Source organism: Patagioenas fasciata, chromosome 13 (genome assembly GCF_037038585.1).
Source record: "Patagioenas fasciata isolate bPatFas1 chromosome 13, bPatFas1.hap1, whole genome shotgun sequence".
NCBI lineage: Eukaryota > Metazoa > Chordata > Aves > Columbiformes > Columbidae > Patagioenas > Patagioenas fasciata.
Genome location: NC_092532.1, coordinates 6804549 through 6827117, shown reverse-complemented (window position 1 = coordinate 6827117; position 22569 = coordinate 6804549). Strand labels below are relative to the sequence as shown.

The 22569-nt window shown below is 36.7% G+C and overlaps 1 protein-coding gene across 3 annotated transcripts in view; it reads left to right on the top strand.

Annotated features, from left to right (window-relative positions):
• Positions 1–21533, top strand: part of RPGRIP1L (RPGRIP1 like) — a 70460-nt gene extending 48927 nt beyond the window's left edge. For all 3 annotated transcript variants that reach the window (XM_065848048.2, XM_071814479.1, XM_071814478.1), the window contains 4 exons: positions 5446–5629; positions 11960–12044; positions 18951–19084; positions 20951–21533. In XM_065848048.2, the coding sequence (XP_065704120.1) occupies positions 5446–5629; positions 11960–12044; positions 18951–19084; positions 20951–21063 (516 nt within the window). In that variant the 3' untranslated portion in view covers positions 21064–21533. The remainder of the gene's footprint in view (positions 1–5445; positions 5630–11959; positions 12045–18950; positions 19085–20950) is intronic.
• Positions 21534–22569: the final 1036 nt, after the last annotated feature.

Here is a 22569-nt window from a genome sequence, read left to right as displayed (position 1 = left end):
CTACCGATGGGTCTAAGATTAAAAAAAACATTTGCCGTTCTCCATCTGTAAGGTAATTGTTTGCTATTATGGTCACTATTAGACAGAAACTAAAGTAAAAGAATAATCCAGGTGAAACCTAAATTGTCTTTTGCCACTGGTAAGATTTGAGGTGATGGCAGCTTGGACAGGCATTGCACTGAAATTATGGCTTTACAACTTCTAGCACTTGTTAAATATGCTTTAATGTAATAATTAGGAACATGTCCTACAACCCATTCATCTTGATGGAAGAACTGAAAAAAGAGGGAGGAATCATTCCAAAAAAAAGCCCAAACACCAGGTTTTAAAATTATTCAAAACAACAGAATCTAAGTAATTAAGTAACCTATTACTCTTTAGGTAACAAATAAAACTAATTAGACAGAATATGAAGTAGACAGGTTGAAGGCTGAGTGCATAAACCCACAGGAGTATCTAGAGGAGCCATTTTTAACGACGTTGGTGCTGTTGTTGGTTATGAATACAAACGTTCCTCATTTGTGTATGGGAGAGGCTGCATTTGTCACAGCGCGTTGACACGGGAGTCACTTGCGGTGACTTCACAAGTAGAGCGAACTGTATTTCTAACTGGAGGTCTGGAAAACAAAGGATGGCACTTGAGACCAAATCTGAGTTTAGATTAACTGCAGTATGTATCACCAAGCATAATTTTTTTTCCATACTGTGGGTAATAGGAGAAAGAATCAAATTCCATTATTTTTGAACGTCTGTATTGCCCACAATATTATAATGGCATGATGGGGCAGAGGGGGGAACAGTAACAAATATTAAGTACAAAAGCTATAAATACAAAGAACAGCTGTATGAAAAATGTGCGGTTCTATATTTTTTTCACTACAGATGCATTCTTAACAAATGCAAACGCTATACTGAGATTTCTGCTTTCTTCCCGTACTAAGGGTTTGGGGATTTTTTCCCCAATAGGATTAATTTTCAAATAGATATTTTAAGATTTTAATTTATTTTTTAAATCAAATCAGAAGTCTGTGATCTACATATAGAAGAATACATGCATAGATCCATAGGCAGAAATCCTATTATGTTTGGGTTTGTTTAGTTTTTTGCATAATGTTGCTGCTTATTTCGTCTCATTACTGTAGCCTAAATGTTGACATATATTAGCATGCCGAAAGTGTACAGAGTTAAGACCTGTTTTTATTGAGAAATGTTCTGTCTTTCATTCTTATTTACCTAAGGATCTTGCTTTCTTTTGAAATGAAATGTAATTGTGAGTTTATAGAGCATTTGAATTACTTAATTCTGTGAGTAGTTGGCACTGATGTAGCGAACTGGCTTTGAGATTTGATAAAGTTGGTATTTTTCTTTATTTTATTTGGTGGTATAATCAATGGTATTTAAACACTAAAAAAAAATGAAGTCTTCTCTTTGAAATAACCTGCAGTAGGGATGGATGTAACAGTATTGCTTAGTTAGCCTTTCCCACTTCTTGGGGAGAAAATAAAACTTTGAGTTAGGGAAGTTAGTATAATGTCTCACCAGTCAAACAGCTCCAGATCTCTCTGGTTTTTTTTGTATCTGTTCATCACTAGAAACAATTTATGCCACAGGCAAGTTGCAAAACCAAATATTTAAAAACCTTTAGAAACAATTCAACTTCAGGAGAAACATAAAACAGTTGTAGGTTTATTCTTCAGAAAGGCTAGAGGAGGCAAGCCATTTGAAGGCAAGAAAGTATATTCTTCAGGTGATCAAAAGTTGTGTTATGAGCAAAGACTTTAATTTCAGATGTGTAGTTGTCACAGTCATGGTGGGAAAGCTTCAGATCCTTCAAGAACTTAATATTTTCTAGAATGTTTGGTGTTTTATACTGAATTAAAAATTGGCTTTTCTGAAAACATCAATGAGTTGATGGGTGTGTTTCAGATTTGGATAGAAGAGGTAATATTGAATTTTCTCAAGCCGTAACAAGGAGTTCATGACTTTGAACATATTAAAGATGAATTCATGCTCTGAAAAGGATGAAATTGGACTCCACGCTAGGTAAAACGGCAGCAACCAGAGATGTACTTGCTGTCACAAATAGGTTTTTTGTTTAATGTGTTCTTAGTTCAGGCAGAGCTGAAGGGGTTGCATCGAACCCTATCCTGGTGCCCACCTTGCACCAGCGTGTTCTCCTCCTAGCACATGCGGAGAACAGTGGTGCTGTGGGGGGGATCACCTGTGCATTGCCCTCCTTCCCAGACAGTCCACCTCCCAAAGAGCTGTTGGACAAGGGGACATCTCTTTGCCCCGGGTCTTAGACCAAGTCTAAAGTGCATGTACTTCTACAAGTGCCATCGCTTTGGAGAAGAACAGGGAGCATTGCTGTATCCCTCTTTCTGTTCTCACGTCTACACCATTAGGGCACCCAGGAAGGCCAATGGTACCTGGGGTGTATTAGAAGGGGGGTGGTTCATCTCCCGTGTGAGGAAAGGTTGTGGGAGCTGGGGCTCTTGAGCTTGGAGGAGACTGAGGGGTGACCTTATTAGGGTTTACAAATATATGAAGGGTGAGTGTCAGGAGGATGGAGCCAGGCTCGTCTCGGTGACAACCAATGGTAGGACAAGGGGTAATAGGTTCAAACTGGAACACAAGAGGTTCCACTTAAATTTGAGAAGCAACTTCTTCTCAGTGAGGGTGTCAGAGCCTGGCCCAGGCTGCCCAGGGAGGTTGTGGAGTCTCCTTCTGTGCAGACATTCAAACCCGCCTGGACCCCTTCCTGTGGAACCTCAGCTGGGTGTTCCTGCTCCATGGGGGGATTGCACTGGATGAGCTTTCCAGGGCCCTTCCAACCCCCGACATTCTGGGATTCTGTGATTTGAGTCAATTGGAATTTCATTATCCACATCGAAGTCTCAGCATTTTATTGTGACCAAAAGGAAATAAAAATATGGAATATGTAGCTTCGTGAAGGTGGCAGTCAAGACTTCGAAAGCATTTAGTACTCTTTAATACGCATGTCCAGTCTCTCTGTTAGAGGAAATTTCATATTATATTTTGTTTAAAATATAAAATTTAAAGACTAATTTTATTCCCGTCGAAGTAGGATGATTTGTGGGAAGTAATTGCTCATGACAAACTGGCCATTTTTCACTTGCATAGTACCTAATAAGTGAGACCAAGGCTTAAAAAGAAAAAAAAAACATCACTCTGCATCGTAGAAATATGAACGGTTGTTTAAAAATTAATTCCTATCATATATTGGATGCTACATATATTTTCAGCGTGGCTACATAGAATGAGCGTTTTTGTATTAACAGTGAAATATGTCATGCTGGCTATACTGTTCTTAAGCAGTTCTATTTTTATTTGTAATTTTTTTTTTAGCAGCTTGTGTTCTTCTTTGTATATGCCCTATTCATGTTTAATATTAATAAAAGTCGCCCTTCTTGACTGTTAAGCTCAAAAGTACTTTATTTTTTCTTACAATTTTCTAATAGTATGCCTCATTAGCTTCCTTATAAGTTAGAAAGCAGAATACCTGGATTTACCCTACTATCCTTGGAAAACTGTGAGATTCTTTGCCTACAGTATGCAATTACAAGTGTTAAATATGTCAAACAAATTTTAAGAGGTGTAAAAGGAATACTTTATAGTACAGGATACTGTATTTGAACTTAATTCGTAAACTACTGTCTGTGTACAAACTAGTTTGACGTGGCTGCTAAATACTTATGGGCAAACAAACCCACTCAGCATATCACTTTAAATACAGATGCTAATACATCTGTTCAGTGCCAGAAGAAAGGAGTCGTTTCTGAAGTAAAATTAGACAATAGAGCCAATTTCATTTTTTATGCATGTGAATGTAGAGTGCTTGAGGTTATTAGTTGAAACTGAGTAACCTTTCCAGGCTTTCATCTCTCTCTTTCCAAATTTGAATATGAAAAGCATATTCAAGTCAAAGACCATCACTTTAATGACATTTGGCAGTCATTTGATTTATTAGATTTTAGAAAAAAAAAAAATTCCTTTAAATATTTCATCATTCTATGCTAATCCCAGTAATATTGCCAGCTGAAGCCATGTACCTGTATTAGTGGAGACAGAATGGTGTGGAATTTTCTGTCATCCTAGTAAAATTTCCATGAATCTACTGAATAATAAAACAACCTTATTGAAATATTCAGATTTGGGTTTTTAGTTAAAGTGTCTTAGGATACATAATAAAAGGAAATGTCTTTTGAAAGGAGGGGGTAAAATTACTTCATCAAATATTGAAAGGGCTTGACAGCAATGGAAATTGTTCTATGTGATGGATATTTTTACAATAGGATACACCTGCTTTTCAGTTTGATTAATTATATCATTTACTTGGAAAAATATAAGCTATCTCCATAATAAATTACAATATCAACTTACAGTTCTAACACTGAATCTAGAAAGCTAATCTTTTGAATATAATTTATTACATCAAATGATTTAAGTTTACAGTCAAAATTTGTCATGATATTTCCACGTAGGGGAATATTTTTAATAAAGTTCTGAACTTGGATAGAAGTAAAAAAATAAATTTTGACATTTCTGAACTCCAGCGTGTTCTGTTTGCTCTTTGAAGAATCTCAGCCTTGAATGCTCACCTACGTACGCCAATTTTGAAACCATAGTGGCTTTTCTTGCTTTGAATTATAGAGTTACCAAGGAAAAGATTTGTGACTCTATCTCTCAAGTCTGACATTCTCCCTTAAATACATAAATCTTATTAAAATTTATCTGTATGCAAATAATATAGACTTTGCCAAACAGTATGAAACAACTTCATATAAGCAACAGAAAAAAGTCATTTTAGTTAAAGATAATAAGAAAAAGCTTTTGTGAAGAACAATTACTTTTACTATGATTATTGTTAATTTTAACTTTTAAATGTATATTTGTTTTAACTAGAAAGTTTGGGAGATGAGGTTGAATTCCATATAAATAAAGTGTTGCTTTACATGCCTAACTAACTATTTTGTGACCAGATGGATTTTTATTGAACTATTTGTAATGTAGTTTGCAGCAGGCACTGCATCTAACAATCCTCTTTCCCTTGGAAAACTTCGGTACCTGGTGTAACTGGCTCGATTTCAAGCAGCTACAGGATCAAGATACAAATCACTTTGCTGTGTATCTAAAAATAATGACATCTGAAATTTGTGGTTAAGATAACTTGAACCTCATCTTTTCCAGCAGAGTATGACTATTTCAAAAATATTTTCAGCGCCAAATGTGAATCAGTATCTGTTGCAACAATATTGTTGACTACAAACCCTGGGGCTTTAGGATCTCATTCTGTCCATGTCAAAATGGATCAGTGTTGATGATACAAAATAGCCAATGATTTACATGTATATGTGCTTTGTGTCAACACTTCTAGAAACACAAAATAATTTCTATTATGTTTGTGCTTTGTTTTTTAAATAGGCAACTGAAAAAATCCGGATTGAAATCATATCACTCAGTCTTACTGACCCAGGAATTATATCAGATGAGACAATACGGCAGCTGTTTGTAGAATGCAGATTATGCAATTTCCTCGCAGAGGAGACCCCGCTGTCCCTTCCAAAACCAACGAGTGGGCAGAGGATTCACTACAACTATAGCAGTGGTAAGTACAATGTATTCCTGGTGTCTTCTCTTAACTTCTGCCTTAGGAAAATGCCTCCCAATAAAGTATCCTTGCTCCTTATATTGTAGTTGCATTTATCTGTGTACTGATTGTATTTGTCTATTTCCCAAATATTTTGGGAAATACTAAAGGTTGTTTTTAGCAATGGGGTAAGGATATGACTATCAAATATAACATGAATTATTGCAGTAGGCTTGTGTATGAAATGGTAACATTACAATATTTTTAAATACGCTGCTAGCACATAAACTTTAAAATTTGGCTGTGCATAACTGAAATTCATATAATCTTTTTAAAAGAACATGAAGAACTGATTTCTCTATTGGTACATGATGGTACAGCAAAAGAAAAACATTCCATGTAACCATGTACGACTGAAAAACAGCTGAGAAGAGAAAATATGCAATTGTACTTTATTATCACTTGGGAATACTCGGTGTTCCTTTAATAAGAACTTTTTGAAACAGGAAATTATTCAGCCGTGTTTAATACTAATACATTGCTATTTACTTCATAATACTTAATCCTGCATGTTCCATATTCTATTCTCTAATAAATTGAACGTTTGAAAATACTTTGTCAAGACCCAGTGTAAGTTACACTAATAGCGTACACAGAACTATTGTAATAATTGATAATTCTCTTGTTAATTATTTTCCCAGCTATTTCATAGTATTTCAGTTATTCTTTTTTTTTTTTTTCCCTGTTAGTCTGTTTCATTTAAGGTTTGGTCTGAGTGATTCATGTTGGTTTGGACTTTAAGAATTGAATATTTAGCTGAGAGAGTGTCCTGGAGCATGTAAATCAGTTTGCTATTTGTGAGACACCACTAGTGCAGCCATTCAAATTAAGCATTCTTTTAAAAGTAGTTCTGTAGAAGTGGCTTTGCAGAAGTGATGTCACAGTCAGATCTTTAAAGTTGTTACCATCTAGAAACCAGCTGATTTTAGCAGGAGACTTGCCCAAGAATTTACTCCTTTATATCCCCCTAGTACTCATGGACTATTGCATTGCCCCATAGCTGAAGCCTGAAATCCCTCGTAGATGTCACATCAACCATCACTGTAGTAGGACTGCCCATTTGAGAGAGAATGTAGAGGACAGGGCACAACGTGTTGACTTCTATGAGCATGGTCTTTGCAAGGCTTTAGCAAAAAAACCCCAAACCACAGAACCTAATAACGCTGCAACCTCTCTTGCGTTCACTCAGGCTTACTTCCATTCACACAAATAGGATTTCTGGCATCATGTACTAAATGAGACATCAGATAAGTAATAAATCTTTTTATGAGCTGAACAATATTCATCTTGCTAGCTGCTGTAAACACTTTTCCAAATGTTCTAGATAGGCAGATGTAATTGAAATCATTTTTTTAAAACCTCATTGAAATAACACCCTAAGCCAATAAAAGCTATTTAACACTTTTAATTTCTCTTGCTTCTTGAATTGTCGTTGAATATAAGAAACATTCAGAAGGCATAAAAATTCTTACACAATATTCTGATTCCTGTGTATATAGGGTATGGCCTAAGCATAGTATTAGTTTTTTAAGTATTGACTCGGAAAAGTTAAAGAAAAGACAGCAAAATTATGATGGATACAGAATAACATTTTAGACTCTTAAGACAGTTGTGAAACTTTAATATATTTCAAGCTGTGATATTTGAAAATAGTATCATGCTTTGTAGAGACTGTAATTCATCAGACTTTCCAGTCTGGTAGTCCTGTATCATATGACTTCTGCTAGTCAAAACCTGGCTTCAAAACTTTGATTGTAGTATTTGCTGCTTAATTTTCAAATATAGAACTGTTTAAACTTTAGAACATCCTAATGGATCAATATCAAAAGGTGGGTTCGGTCTTAATTGCTTCAGGATTGTATTCTGCAGCATAATACTAATATGGTTATTATTTGCAGAGGTTTGCTTAGATAATTGGTCATCTAATTTCTACTCAAGATTAGCTTTGCATAAAGGAGGAAAAAAAAGCTAATGAGTCTGCTGTTTGATTAATGTCAGTTGGAAAGCCAGTAAGATAATAGTAATGAAATCTGCATGTGTGTTTACTGTAGCTTTACTGCATCTCTTATTCATGTCTAATTAGATTGGAGTGTCTTGAATATTTGAGGTTAATTGAATATTTTCTTTAATAAAAATGAGATTTGCATGGATAGAAAGAAATTTACTTTGAGCTTAGAAGGAAACTAATAGTCTTCCAGATTTTTGCATGGAGAAAATCAGGGAAAGTCCATAAGAAATCTAAAATATCATAATTCTGATAAATAAGACATTTTGTATTATTTATAACTGGAATGGCTTGAGTGTTTTAAAAGCATCTTAGCATCTTAAGCTTCATAATAGTTCTTTGCTTAAAAAAAGTTAGGAGTTTTTCCATACCTTTTCACATCATTTGCTGTCATTGCTTGGGATGTAAGATATCAGAAGATTAATGGAATCTTGTTGGAAAACTATACAATAGAACTCCATGGATCCAGACATACAAGATCCTAAGAATTTCCCTTTTCACAAGTGGTTAGAGCATATAAGTCGACACTAATTGTTTATTTTGACTGTGACTTTTTGACTAGGATTGGTTAGAAGATCATCTTCTTTCTTCCAAGGTCTTGGAACTGAAACTTGACTGGGAGGTTTGTAGATGCCAGGGCTGTACTGCATAACCGGTGATTTCATTTCCCATGACATCAAGTGCTCTATCTCCTGATAGCTGTACTGACTGAGGAGAGGAACTGTTGTGCTCATTAGTGGTGGAAAGCGGTATTAGAATACCCAAGAATACTTCCAAACACCACAATCCCATCAGTTCAAAGAAAAGTGGATTTTCCAGTTAGTGCTCACACCGCGACTCTGTCCTGTAATTTGGTAAAAAGGAAGGATCCTGGTTTTTTGAGAGGTTTGGTTTTGGTGTTAGGGTGTGGTACAGATCATAACAGGCAACTAATTCATATTTTAACTGATGCAGTTTAAAGCTGTGTGCCAGAAATTGTTTCTTTCCAGTCATGTCACAATATGTGCTTTCAAGTCAATGTGATGGCAGTTTCACTGTGAGAAAAACATGGGGAACATGTTGCTCCGAGCAAACAAAACCCAGTCTCCCTCACATATCAATGCACGTGTTGATATTTGACTCTTAATTTCAGTAAAATAAACATTTTTCTTGTCAAGGCCACAATTACAGTCATTACAAAGGTAAGGTTAGTTCATAAATGTTGTTAACAAGAAGCATTCATATTTTATTATATATGAAAACTGAACTACGAAAATGCTGAGATGGCAAGAAAGTTACTAGAAAGTAAGATTGATAGATGGTCTGAAGTGTGTCCTTATCACTGCATGCAATGGTTCCAGAGAACAGGCAGCAGGGGAAGATTTATGAAGTTTGGCAAAGATTTTATAAGACATTTAATTAGAAAGCTCTTTCTCTCGAGTGAACAGGTGGTCATTTGAACAACTTGAAGTACCAAAACAAAAACAGACTGAAAGAACAGAAGGTGGGGGAAAGATGATGGGGTTTATTTTTAGTAAAATTAAACTAAAGATCCATATCCCAACAGGTGGATTCCTCAGTATAACTGAAACGAAAGCATCAAGGCCTTGCATCAGGAAACACTGTTACACTTCTTCACATTTATTCCTTTTCTCCATTAAGGCTCAATGCTGTATGAGGCATTGTTTTCTTCATCACTGTGGTGAAACTGCTTCATTGCGTAATCATTGCATTTTCACAGAAGCCCAGAATGTCAGCGATGGGAAGGGCCCTGGAAAGCTCATCCAGTGCAATCCCCCCATGGAGCAGGAACACCCAGCTGAGGTTCCACAGGAAGGTGTCCAGGCGGGTTTGAATGTCTGCAGAGAAGGAGACTCCACAACCTCCCTGGGCAGCCTGGGCCAGGCTCTGACACCCTCACTGAGAAGAAGCGTCTCTCAAATTTAAGTGGAACCTCCTGTGTTCCAGTTTGCAGCCACTGTCCCTTGTCCTATCATTGATTGTCACCGAGACGAGCCTGGCTCCATCCTCCTGACACTCACCCTTTATATAGCTGTAAACATGAATGAGGTCACCCCTCAGTCTCCTCTTCTCCAAGCTCAAGTGCCCCAGCTCCCTCAGCCTTTCCTCATAAGGGAGATGCTCCACTCCATTTTATTAGAAAGTGAACTGTGAAAAAAATATGCTTTGACAGACCCAGCTATGTTAATGCTCGGAACTGCAGTGATTTTTAACGAGGTTCCAGGGTCTTTGTAATCTCCACATTTTAGTGCTTCTTTAGGACGAACTTTAAAATTAGAATTTTAGATGCAAACTGTCGAAGGTTAATTTTGAATGATTTTTGCAATTAATTGGATAGAAATATGAGATCTTCCATGCCTTAGAGCAATATAGAATTGTAAGTCCAAGCAGTACTAAGGGGTTATATGAAAGTATGTTGTTCATCAGGATCTAAAAATACTTTTTCACTCCGGTTAATCATTTTCCCCTGACTCGAATGGCGTTCTTATGCTGGATGTTCTACTTCCTAGTCTAAATTTTTCCATTGAGTGAAATGAATTTGAACTCTTCAGGTTTGTCAAGAATTTCCATTTAAAATTGTTTTAGATACAGAATTAAGAAAGTTAGGAAATTCCATTTGGGATGCTCATGGGGAAGGGAGGAATCTGTTGATGTGGCAGCTCCTTTGAAGTTGTCTGACTGTCCATCTGTGTCCCTGCTGCCTCCCCGGCGCTTCCTGCGGTGGCCCCGGGAGCACTTGGCCATGAGAGCAGCACATGTGCAAAGTCGTCCACATGCCCAAAAGCAGAGCAGCCCACAGGAACAGCTTCTTGTAACCTGGCTGAGAAAGGAGGGGTGTTGCGGGTGGAAAGAAACTAAGGATTCCAAGACAGAGCACCAATGCTTTGCTTTCTGTTAGCAGAGATAAAAGGTGGTAAATTGCAGACTCCTTTGGCTGAGTGGTTCAGATACCAAATGTACTGGCTGATTTCTCAAAGTCAGGAATTTGTAATAGCGATTCTGCTGGCTGGGTAAGAGCTGCTTTGGAGAAAACCGGAGAACCAGTAGCTCTGGAAAAGTGGGCTTTCTATAAGCGCTTTTATAGAGAGGTGCCCTTCAATAAATGACTCTGCAAGGAATTAATTTGAGCCTTCTTATCACTCTTGTGTACTCCTGTATTCCAATACTCTCCGCTCCTTGGTAGAATTAGTAATTTCTGTTTATATAAATAAGTTTATTTGGGATAGTAGAAGAGATTACAAAATATGTGAAAGATTCCTGTCAGTACGTAGGAAAACTTAATGTGACCTGGAGAGTGGAAAAGAGCATTTTTGAGCAAAGTGGTGGAGTAACCAGAAGGGAGTGAGGCACGGGAATATTAAAGATGGTGGAATTTAAGACAGACAAATTTCTAGCTCCTCCTCTTTCCCTCAAAAACAAATGAAAAATGTTTCTTAGAGCTGTGTGTGTTTCTTAGAGGGTAATATTTGTTCTAGTACTGTCGTAGCAAAATTTTTTCAGGTTCATTTCCTTTAACACTGTACCTTTAACACAAGGTAATTCCTTTAACACTGTTTTTCAGCATTTGCATCCTGAATTTTTGTAATATTTCACAGTGGTTTACTGATAGTTGTAGGCTCATGCCATGTGCAAGAAAGAAGCTGCTTTCTTAATATAAGGTGCCCAAAAACTTCTGAAAGAACTTCTTAAACTTTGTTTCTCCTTCTTTTATTGTTTATTTCCAAACTGAGGTTATTTTTCACTGTGGGTCATATTAATAGTACAAATATTAAAAGGTGTTTGTATTTGAAATTAAAGGGCTTTTAGAGCACTCACACACTCCCCAGGCCATGGATTTTCCCCAGTCTATTGGTCTAGATGTTTCTCTTACTGAAATATTGTGGCAGGAGAGGAGGATTGAATTACTGAGCCTGTCAAAAAGGACGAGCACTCTGCCATACATTATCATTATCACTGGCTTCCTCAGTGGCAGAAAATGCAGTAAATCACTTTAAATACAAAGCAATAAAGACCACTGGCTTTTAAAATCCTGAGTGCTCCTGCCGCTAACAGCAGGTGACAGCTGCGTGGCTGCATAGGTGCTGCTCGGATGTTTTGTAACAGTGTGCACGTCAACCTGCCGGTGATGCCAGAGCTCAGCTGACCTTTCCAATTGGATTCTAACAGGGTTGCTTTTCCCTAGGAAAGACAAGGGGAAGAAATGGTTCGTTTTCTTGGTTCCTCATACACTTTCTTCTCAAACAATTGATAACTAATGATACTAATTCCTGTTTGCTTTGCAGTGATACATGTGGATAAGGCAAATAATCGTGCAAGAAGAGAGTATCTCAAGTCTATGCTTCTAAAGCCGGATCTACATAGTGGCAGGTACATATTAGTGCTGAAAAACTCTATAAAAGGCCTTGTAAATAATTTTTATGGTTCATCTTGTTGTTTGAGTTTATTGAGAAGGTATCTCTGAGAAGTTAATACAGGACTAATTCATTAGAGAAAATCTTGCTTTAGCTAGGAACGATGCCCACATTGTGATGTGGCGATTGATCCGCATTTCTTCCCTGAGTAGGTTTGTGTGGCGTGGAATATTGCAACCTCTCTTAATGTTGTTTTAGTACTGTGTATTTGGTTTATTGGTTTTTTTTTAACAAACTCATTTTGTGAAAGAAAGATTCTGCTATCAGCATTCTATCAATAATGAATTTGAAAGGCACATATGTACCTGATGGTAGAATAGTACATCTGTTGCTTTCTGAATTCAGAGTGCTAAAAGGAGTGTAAAAGCTTCAGAAAGTGTTCCTTGGTCCTAGAATTCCAAAAACTTTTATATATATATATATATATATATATATATATATATATATATATATATATATATACATAGCAGGCAGATATTATATGTATACATGTGAGAAAGAGTAGAAATTATGGTTGTCCAAGCTTGTGATAATAAATTTGTTCTTATTCAATTTTTTTGAGATAGCGTGTGCATTGCTTTGAGAGAATGAGTGACATCCTTTGATTCTGTTTCCTCTTGAAGGTCAACCTTCATTAAAACGGAACAACTATTAATGTAAAGATTAATTTGCAGAAGCATAGAATATGAAGTGTAGGAGTTACTTTTAAGTCTTTTAAATACATAATTGTTCACAAATCACAGATTCACCCTGCAATAAGAGAGAGTCATCTCCATTCTGTTTCCCTTCTAAAGCTGAGTTTCGTGTCTTGGCCAGAAAACAGGTTTTCTGGAATGGAGCAATGAACACCATGAAATGATAACTTGTTGGGATGGGAATATCATACCAAAACATTCTTAGGTTTGGAGATTTAATTAAAAAAAAAAAAAAATCTTAATAAGCAAGCGGAAAGACTTATTTTACCATATAGTTGGGAAAACAGGTAACATGTTCTACTAAAAATTTAATAATACTGAGGAAAAAAGGAAAATAGCTAATGTGTGGACTGCAATTTCACCCATAAATACTTAGATATCTATACTAGATATTTAACAAACCTAAGGTAAAAAAAAAAAAAGGTAAATTAACAGCTGCGAGCTTTTTCCCCGCCACAGAAGGGTTATTCATCTTTCCATATGCCACCGTGGTACTGTCCTCTGTGTTACTAGGTAGGTTGTTTTCTGCATTTACCAGTCTGTCTGTTTGTTGTGTGGGGAAATTTCACTTATGCATTGACTAAATAGCAAGACAGGGAGTTCATTGCTAGTCCAGTTCCCCACTTTATCTCAGCAAGAGGACCACCAAGAAACAAAATTTATGGAAAGATTCTACCTCTACACCAAATGTTTTCAGAGCTCTTTGCATTTTAAACCTGGCCTAGTTATATCTTCAACACATGTTTTCTATCACCAGCCTTACAAACTAATATCAGAGCTTTTTCAGCTGAAACAGGAACTGAACTAAACTAATGCTTTAAAGCTCAGGAAACCAAATTATCAAGGATATAAATATCATTGAAAATTGCCTGCACATGGTTTACCCTGACACTTTATTGGTGTTTGTGCTATGCCAGGTTATAGGATGGATAGTGTATTATGTGTATTAAGTGATGTATTAAGTTCTCAGGTGAACTTTCTCCCTGTCCCAATGAATGCTATTAGAAATGATACCCATAATGATTTGGTTCATATTGGAATGTAAATAAATAGATACATCTTGTGCTATTTTTTTCTTCCTAAAGGAGAGCCACTTCAATGAATGTACCTTAAAAAAGATAAATATTCTCAGGTGTTAAAAGAGATATTAATATAATACATAAAATTACTGCTAAGTCAAAGTTGCAACTATAGCCTAATCCTATAGTTGACGCAGGAGCAGACTTTGCCCTGAAAATAACGCATTGCACAGCTTTATACTTGACTTACAAAGAAATAAATGTAGATTGACATGGCATTTGTATGGGAAAGTGTATTTATTTCATCGAATCATGTAGGTTGGAAAAGACTTTTAAAGTCATGGAGTCCAACCGTTCAGGTCACACAGCCAAGTCCACCACTACCCCATGTCCCTCAGAACCTCATCCCCAGGTCTGTTCAACCCCTGCAGGGATGGTTACACCACCTCTGCCCTGGGCAGCCTGTTCTTGTGGTTGACAACCTTTTCTGGGAACAAAGTTTTCCTAATATCCAATCTAAAAATTTATTGGGAGTGGGGTTTACTGTTCATTTAAAGATAAGATTTCAAAACAAAGTTGATTTTTCTCTTCTTTCAATTTCATTTCTTGATATGGAATTACTGTGTTTATTAGAAATGTTAGTTCTGGTTCCACATTTGGATAGATGGCTTTAGTGGCAAAAAATGCAAGAATATTCAGTATTTAAGAAAAAGCAAAAAAATATGCTGCTAAATAGAACGGTATAAAGCCTAAAATATACAAGCGTGAGGTAGCAGGAGACTAGAAGACTGTTTGAAATCCTGTTTAGGTTAGTAGTTGTTGCACACTCCAAGGATAGTTCTTCTCTTTTGAGAAGCATCTTTGTCGTTATGTTTTCAGAAGGACAATGTCTTTATCGCTAATATGGAAATTTTGTCAAAACACTTGCTGCTTCTTAGAGCTCTATTGGGTTACATGGGTAGCCCTTTTGTTTCTTTTTCTGTATAACAGGGATTCAAATTACATTCCTTATTTATGGTAGGAAGCTATACTTACTAACACTTGTAGAACCTTAGAGAAAAAAAACCTACAAAATAATTATTTTATTATCTGAACCCCAGAGTTATTTACCTATATGTTCAAGTCTTTATGTCAGTTAATAACAGGCGGCATTTCTGTCAGCCCTTTTAACTCACTGTAACTTTGTCATAGTTGGCTTTTATTTTTCAAACCGTTTGTGTTCCCCTGTTGCCTTTCAGCATTTTAGGAGTGTAGAAATTTGGGTTATATAGAGAAATGCACCTGATTTCTCATGCCAGGTTGTACCTGCAGCACTTGCAGACCTGTGGTAGAGTATATGCTCTTCTCACAAGTGTCAAAAGCGACGTAAGTGACAAATGGAGGAATCCATTCTTCTAACAGTCACCCCGCTGGGATAACAAGAATGAACAGGTTTATGCAGGAGGTTCCTGACAGGTGCATCATTTCATGGTAGGAAATGATTGTTACTCTGAGAAATTGACTGTATGAAGTCATTGTTCTCCAACGTAACAAAATCTATGCATCCATGTTGTGGGAATATAGAGCATGTGTATGGTGTTAGCTTCGCATTAATATGCTCAATTACCACATGAAGTTTTCTCCTTGTCACTTAAAAATTACTGATCTCTGGAATAAAGAGTTAGAATCAAATCTGCCTACGTGACAGCTTTGTCCAGGCACTCTAAATTCCCTGCTGGTGATAACACCTTTAAATCTTACCATAACAACAATAAATCTTTGTCCAGGTTCTTCTACTTCATTTTAAAGCACATTTTCAGCTTAAGGCAATTGTTATTTTTGTCTTTCCTTTTGGCCCTTGATTACCAGGCAAGTTTCATTTAGTTCTCTAGTCTTTCTTGCAGTGGCTACCAAATATCTTCCCACATAGTACTTTCAACAGGTTGTCAAGATTTCTTCTTATTCTGTCAGCAGCCATGGGATTCCTGCAAGGGGTGAGCACTGATACCTGGTGGTACAGAAATGTGGAAATGAGCTAGAGAGCAAGTCTAGGTTCCTACGGAGATACAGGAGAGGAACACTATACATAGTGTTATGTAAAAGATCCTAGCAGGAATTTGATGTTTCAGCCTCCATCGAAGTTTTTATGGCAGTGTTAAGGTAAGGCGGGACAGCAGCTGCACATTGTGCACTCTGTGCTGAAGCAGCATGAGGAGTCTGTTCACGTGCACTGTGTTCCAAGGCGACGTAAACTGTGTCTTTTTAGCCGGTTCAACCTGAAAACAAAACTCTTGCCATTTTTGGCAAATGAAGAAAACAAGTTAAAGCATATTGAATATAATATTTAAATATTTTCTAAATGTAAAGCACTTGTAATATTTTAGTAAATACAGAAGTCCCAGAGATTGTGGTACCATTCTCGCAGTCTACTGGTTGGAGTATTCTCATGGGATCCAGAGTTCAAAGCTCCTCCTTCTTGATTAGCAGCAAAGATTTAATCCAATGTTGTGATCCTTTAGGCATATTGGAACTGTGAGGTGTTAGAGGTGCCGTTCTTTTGTTCCGAGCAGCCTCCTGTATTCATGTGGAATACTTGCATATGATTTGAACCACAAGGAGAACCAGTAAAAGCAACTCTGTTTTGGCTGTAAGGAACTGTTCAAGTCTTACTAGGCCTGCTTTTAGTTCATGCGTTAGTGAAAATTTTAGTAGTAGTTGATACCCTTGAGTGATAAAAATTAATGCAGCACTAGTGTTCTCCTCTTCTGTCAGTGTCTTAACTGCTAAGCTTGTTTCTCCAGTTGATTTTGTTAAACATTGACACTGAATCACAACAAAACAGATCTGCTCCCAAAGCCCAGCAGTTTTATAAGTTATTTATCTCGCACATCCAAGTATTTATTTCTTTTTGCTTGAGTTTGGCAGTTTTGCTGCTGCTTAACTCTGTGCCACAATCTTAAGTTGAATCCATTACACTCCATCAAGCCACGTGCTCTTGGAAATAGCTGCAATAGTTTTCCTTTTCTGCTTCCGGAGAGTATTTTTTAACGACATATTTTCAATTGGTGTCTCGTTTTAGTTACAAACAAATGTTTATGTATACATTTTCTACCATAAATATTTGTTAGTAAGGGTCAAGCACAAAAATAAACTTAGCAACAACTGCAGTATTTTTTTATATGTTTAACATCTTTTAGAAAGATTTTACGTGTTGTCTAAGATACCCTTTCATGTAGACTTGGATTTTACACAACTTGATTCTTACTCATTTGGAATTATGCTTATTGTAACATTTTTAGGCTGTAAAGCTCGTGAGTATTCACAGTTTAAACAACATAGCAAAGTCATACCGAAGAGCAGTTAGCTCTGAATTCCTGTCATTTTGTCGTCTCGGTGTTTTTGACCACAGCACAAGCCACCAACTTGAGTCAGCTCCAGCACAATACTGGAATTATGTGCTTAAAAGAAAAGCCATACTTGGATGCAATGACTAATTTAAGTTCACAGAAGAAATGCAAATATTTTGTATAGTTGTTGGGCTTAGATGTCTGGGATGGACAAACAGCCTGTGTTTAGACAGCACAGTAAACACCCAACGGCCTTTGTGTCCAGGCTGTACTCAGGGGTAGTTTTCTATGTGTAAACCAGCAACAGATTAATGAAGATAAAAGACAAGATGTATTGGTCTGAGAGAACAAGCACAGGACAAATTTATGTGTAAGGTCCAACTTTAAATAATGAGTAGACAAGACAACATTAGGAAGATACTGTTTGGAGAGAACTGCCTTGAAGTTCCTGTTCTTTTTGTGGAATGTGTTCTTGGCTAGAATACGCTCTTCAATTATCTAAATGAGCTGTAAAAATTCTCAGTAACTTCCAGCGAAATATTTTACAGTTGGTGTTTGGAAATACTTGCTTCTTTGAATATGGCTAGTATTTCTGATGTCAGGAAAACGTTTGATATGGTTTGTCTTGCTTAATTATTTATCTCACATCTCCCATACTACTCAATGTGAAGCCAAACATGGCTTAAAATTTACTAAGGCTAGAACTAAATTATCAAGTGTTGCAGAACAGAGAATCTCTACTGCAAAGTAGTTGTTGCTAATGGTCTGGTATTCACTGTACGTAGATTTTTAGGATGATTTTGAGAATTCAGAGTAGTAGTTGATCCTACTGACTGAATGGCTGTTGCAGTGGGGGTGCATTAGGGACAGGTTCTCCTGGGGCACATCTTCAGTTTAGTTTAGCCCAGCCAGACAGGGATCCAGTTAACATGTTCCAAGACTACTATGCAAATAAAGCACCAGAGCTGGGGACAACTGAGAAGTTTTACTTCATAATTATGTTCCACATCAAAGCTGAAATAATCATACATGGATCTTACGTGACCTGACTAAATTAAAGTGATTGATCTTTTAAAAGAAGTCTATGGTATTAAAAGGTTTTAAACAACAAAATAAAACTATATTTAATCTAAACCTTCCCCGCGTGGATGAGGTTCTTCGGAACATGGTTTAGAGGCGGATTTCCAGTGCTAGGTTAATGGTTGGACTTGATGATATTAAAGGTCCTTTCTGACCAAAACAGTTCAGCCATTTTATTGCTTGCGATGATATTGCTTAAGATTTGTTTTTTGCTTCACATCAAACAATTAATATGGTATAGTCAAGAAGTTAAAAAAATAATAAAAATACCCCAGCTATATTTTATATAAATGAGTTTAACTATAAAAGCTTCAAAGTATATAATTCGATTTTTACCTATGGAAGGTAAATCTAAAGAAATTAAGTGACTTGAACAGTTCATTCAGCAGCTGAACTAAACAAACTTACAATTTTCAAATGTGAAAAAGTCTTTAATCCTTAGACTATGTTGCCTGTCACTGGCACATGAACAAGAACTGAGCCACAGGGTGGTGGGGAGTGGGGAGAAAAAAATCTGCAAGTCTCAAGAACTGTGGTTACAACCTCTCTGTCCTTCATGATTTAGAAGAAAGGGAAGGGTCTCAGGCTATTCTTGTTGTGGAAAATGTTGAATGTGGTTGATGAAGAGTTTTGGTTTATACTTAACTGGTAAAACAGAGCATGGTTTTTGCTTTATTTTCTGCTTAAGTTAATTTTCCACCCTTTAGAAGGTAAAATATCTCTCTTTTTTTTTAATGCTCAGCCTACGATTTACAGTGGTCAGTGATCCCCCAGAAGATGAACAGGATCTTGAATGTGAAGATATTGGTTTTGCCTATGTCAGTTTGGGGGACATATTCCAGAAGCAAAGAGATGTCATTGAGCAAGATATTGATGGTAAGTTTCAGAGATTACTGTCTTGTAACCTAAAAATTATTTGTTGAATTTCTGCTTTGTTCTGCAAGCTTTGCTCTGCAAGTAATTGTTTGACATTGTTTCAATAATAAATTCTTTAATTAATGGCAAAAGCCTTAAAGATCTGTGTACTATTGTTAACACTTCAAATCTGTTCAAAAACAATCCAAACCAAACGGCATTCCCCACTTAAAGTAATTAGTTTATAAAACCTAAGAACTTTCAGGACATGTCCATTCTTTAGTTTGTACAACATGCTTCATTCTAGTAAGACTATAAATATGTATTTTGTTATTAAAATTTATGTCTGTAATTTTGTATTGCTAATGTGCATGTCTTGTTTGAAGTTATGTTATATCCCCGAGAGCACCCCAAGCTTGTGGCCTCCATATGAAACCTGTATGTGAGACAATAGGAGAGACTGCTGGCTTTGTTAGGTACCAGTTGACAGTGAGCATCCTTCTGTCACAGCCTGTGGCCGGGTTCATGTGGGAAAGGTGGGGTGAGCAGGAGTGGTGGAATCTTCCATTTCCTGGCTCTTACAGCAGTGTTTTTGTGACACCAATAAGACTCAAGAAGCTTCTCGGTCCTTTCATAGACGGTGAAGAAAATACTCTCCTTGTGTAGACTTTCCCGTTCCCCATGGTAGCAGGGCCATGGACAGTGGCGCATTTTTGTCCTTACCTGTTCCTCGCCATCCTCCTTCCCCATTGTGGTAAAGAATCATGTCCCCTGAAGTCTACTCTTTAAGTTGACAGTTCACTGAGTGCTTTGCCCAAGGATGTACAAAGTGGTTGGATCTCCGAGAACAGTGTCCAATCTGCCCTAGAACAGCTCTAGCAAGGAAGGAAATTATGGAAGGTTTATCCCGTGTTTTTCCTTATCTAAACCTCTTCTGAGCTGTCCCAGCAGCCCAGAAATTGTAGCGTTACGGTATCACTGCGCGTCCCAGAGCACTTGTCCCAGTTTATAGAGTAAATACATAACCTTGCCTTTTGTCTGCTCTATAATTTGCTTTGAAAAGAAGTGCTGTCAAAATTAGTTGGTTTTATTCAAATTCCTTCTAGAGTCATGTTAGGCAGGCTTGTTGCTTTTACTGCAGGATTGGGAAAAAGCCTCATTTTTGGCTGTTAGCAGCATGGTTTGCATCACAGCAGCAGAGATTGTGGCCCTCTGGGCTTGCTTAGGTATTGTAAAAGAGAGCAATTTTAAATCACGTTAGCTAATTTCTCTAAAACATAAGCTTTAAATACTACTTTAAAAACCACATACACAAAGATGAAGGTAGTTAAATAGTTCAGTCCGGAGGAAATATCATCTTTGTCTGCACTCCGCTATTTTACAACATATAGAAGCCGAAAATTGAAATAATTCTGCATTGCACCAACTGGAAAAAAACTATTTACTATTTAAATACTAGTAACTCTCCAGGTTGATTTGGACCAGTCAGACATGTAGTGTAGAAAGTGCATTAATTGGTATATTATTTACTTTAAAGTATTAATAAGTATGCGTGTATGTCTTTAATAGAGTTTGGAACATCTATATATTTATGTGTTGTGAAAAATAGTTAATTTATATAGGCAATTATCCTGCAGATAGTTTCTTTTGAAGTTAACTCAAACAGTGATACTTCTATTGAAGTACGTTCCAGTTCTTATAGTGCTCAGTTTCCAGTAGGCTCAGTGCCTGAACTGGAAGATTTCTTGTTCATTTATTTACTTGTCTCTTCTGTTCGCATGTGCTAGGTGCCTTTTAATCTGTCCAAACGCTAAGGAAAATTATCAGAACAAAACCCAAACCTCAAATGAAATTGCTAACGCTGTTTTTCTGCTGTTTCCTTTCTAGTTTTGGACGCTCAGGACGCTAGCGCGGTAATTGGGAAGCTCCAAGTCACAGTGGAGGCTCTCCATGCACTGCGCTCCGTCAGCGAGGAGCGGGAGGATGACTCGGAGGCATGAAAGGGAAGTTTGCCCCCAGAAGTTCCTTCTCTCACTGTAAATACACGCTTGATAGCGCTTCAAGATGAGATCTGTATAATTCTTACGGTATATTTAATGTATAATTTATAGGAAAAGGATGCTTGATTTGTAGTTGTAAAGTTTTGTATACTTTTCAGTCTGTTTGTTTTGATATTTTCCCCCTAAGGCTAAGAATCTCTCCACAATGGACAACGTCTTCTAAATAATTAATACCTACATGATTGAATGGTGTGCTTTATTTGCATTTTCAAGATTTTTTCCTACATGAAACAGTAATAAAAATGCAAGTCAAATTTTTAATTTTTAATAAAAAACCATACGCCTTAGAAAACTGATTAAAAATACTTTTATGTTATCCCTAATCACCCCACTAAATGGAATGCCTGTGATTAGCCTCATTAAGAATTTTATACTGTGAAGATTTTATTAAAAGCAATATATGAAAATTACTTGGATTAATGTGTTAATCTGCCTCTTTAAAATGCTAATATCCATTTTATGCACATTAAATCTCAGTATGTGTTTTCTTTGATGCATGCAGTTCCTATCAATTAAATATAAAAAATGAGGCTAGTCGCAGGACTTATTAAATTACTGCAACCTTTTTTTAAATAAGTTTAACCCTTCTCCTAACATTCTAATCAGCTGTTTATGATTATCATGGTTTGAGACAGGGGGAGGGCAGGCACAGTACAGTAGAAGGTTTACTTTCAGCCGACATCTGTCAAAACACAAAAAGGAGCCATACGGTATCAGATTTTGCTTCACCTCCTGTGTGCTCTGGGGACAGGCAAGTGTGTTTTCATTTGCTTTTTGTCACTTTCAGAACTTACATCAAACATATACAGTGAATTGCTGTATCTGAACAACCAGCGTCTAGCTCGGCAAGTTAATTTTCCAGCTTTTAACCAATCTCAGTGAAGGATTTAATTGATATTTTTAATGGAGCTGTGAATCAATGCTGCAAAAGGATTGTCTCTTGAGAAGAAGGATATAATACATTTCATTTTTTAATTTGCTTTTTTATTTGTCGTTTTCTTCAAAGGATTTTATAGGCTGTGGATTTCCACTGTTTGCAAACAGGCTATGTTTCTTCATAAGCATATGTAAAGTATTCAGAGAGATAAGTAATTTATTAAAATCTACCTAATTTGCCGTGATATATTAAATCTCTGCTTCAGTGATCACAGACCATTTCATTTAGAGAATTAGGCATTCCCTCTTTGTGTGATTAAAGCTCTGGAAAATGAGTTCTTTGCTCCTATTTGTGAACACTCAAAGCCTGCTAATGGCAAGAAGATGGAATAGATTATGAGACAATTCATTACAGTTCAACAGAAAAAAAAAAACACAGCTATAATGCAAAAATGCAAGTATGAATATCTGCATATAGTTTGAACCATCTGTGCTCTAATGGCTTCAATAATGGCTCTTCGTCTTCAGTAGGCTTTGAAATGACATCCATACAATATTAATTTGTTGATG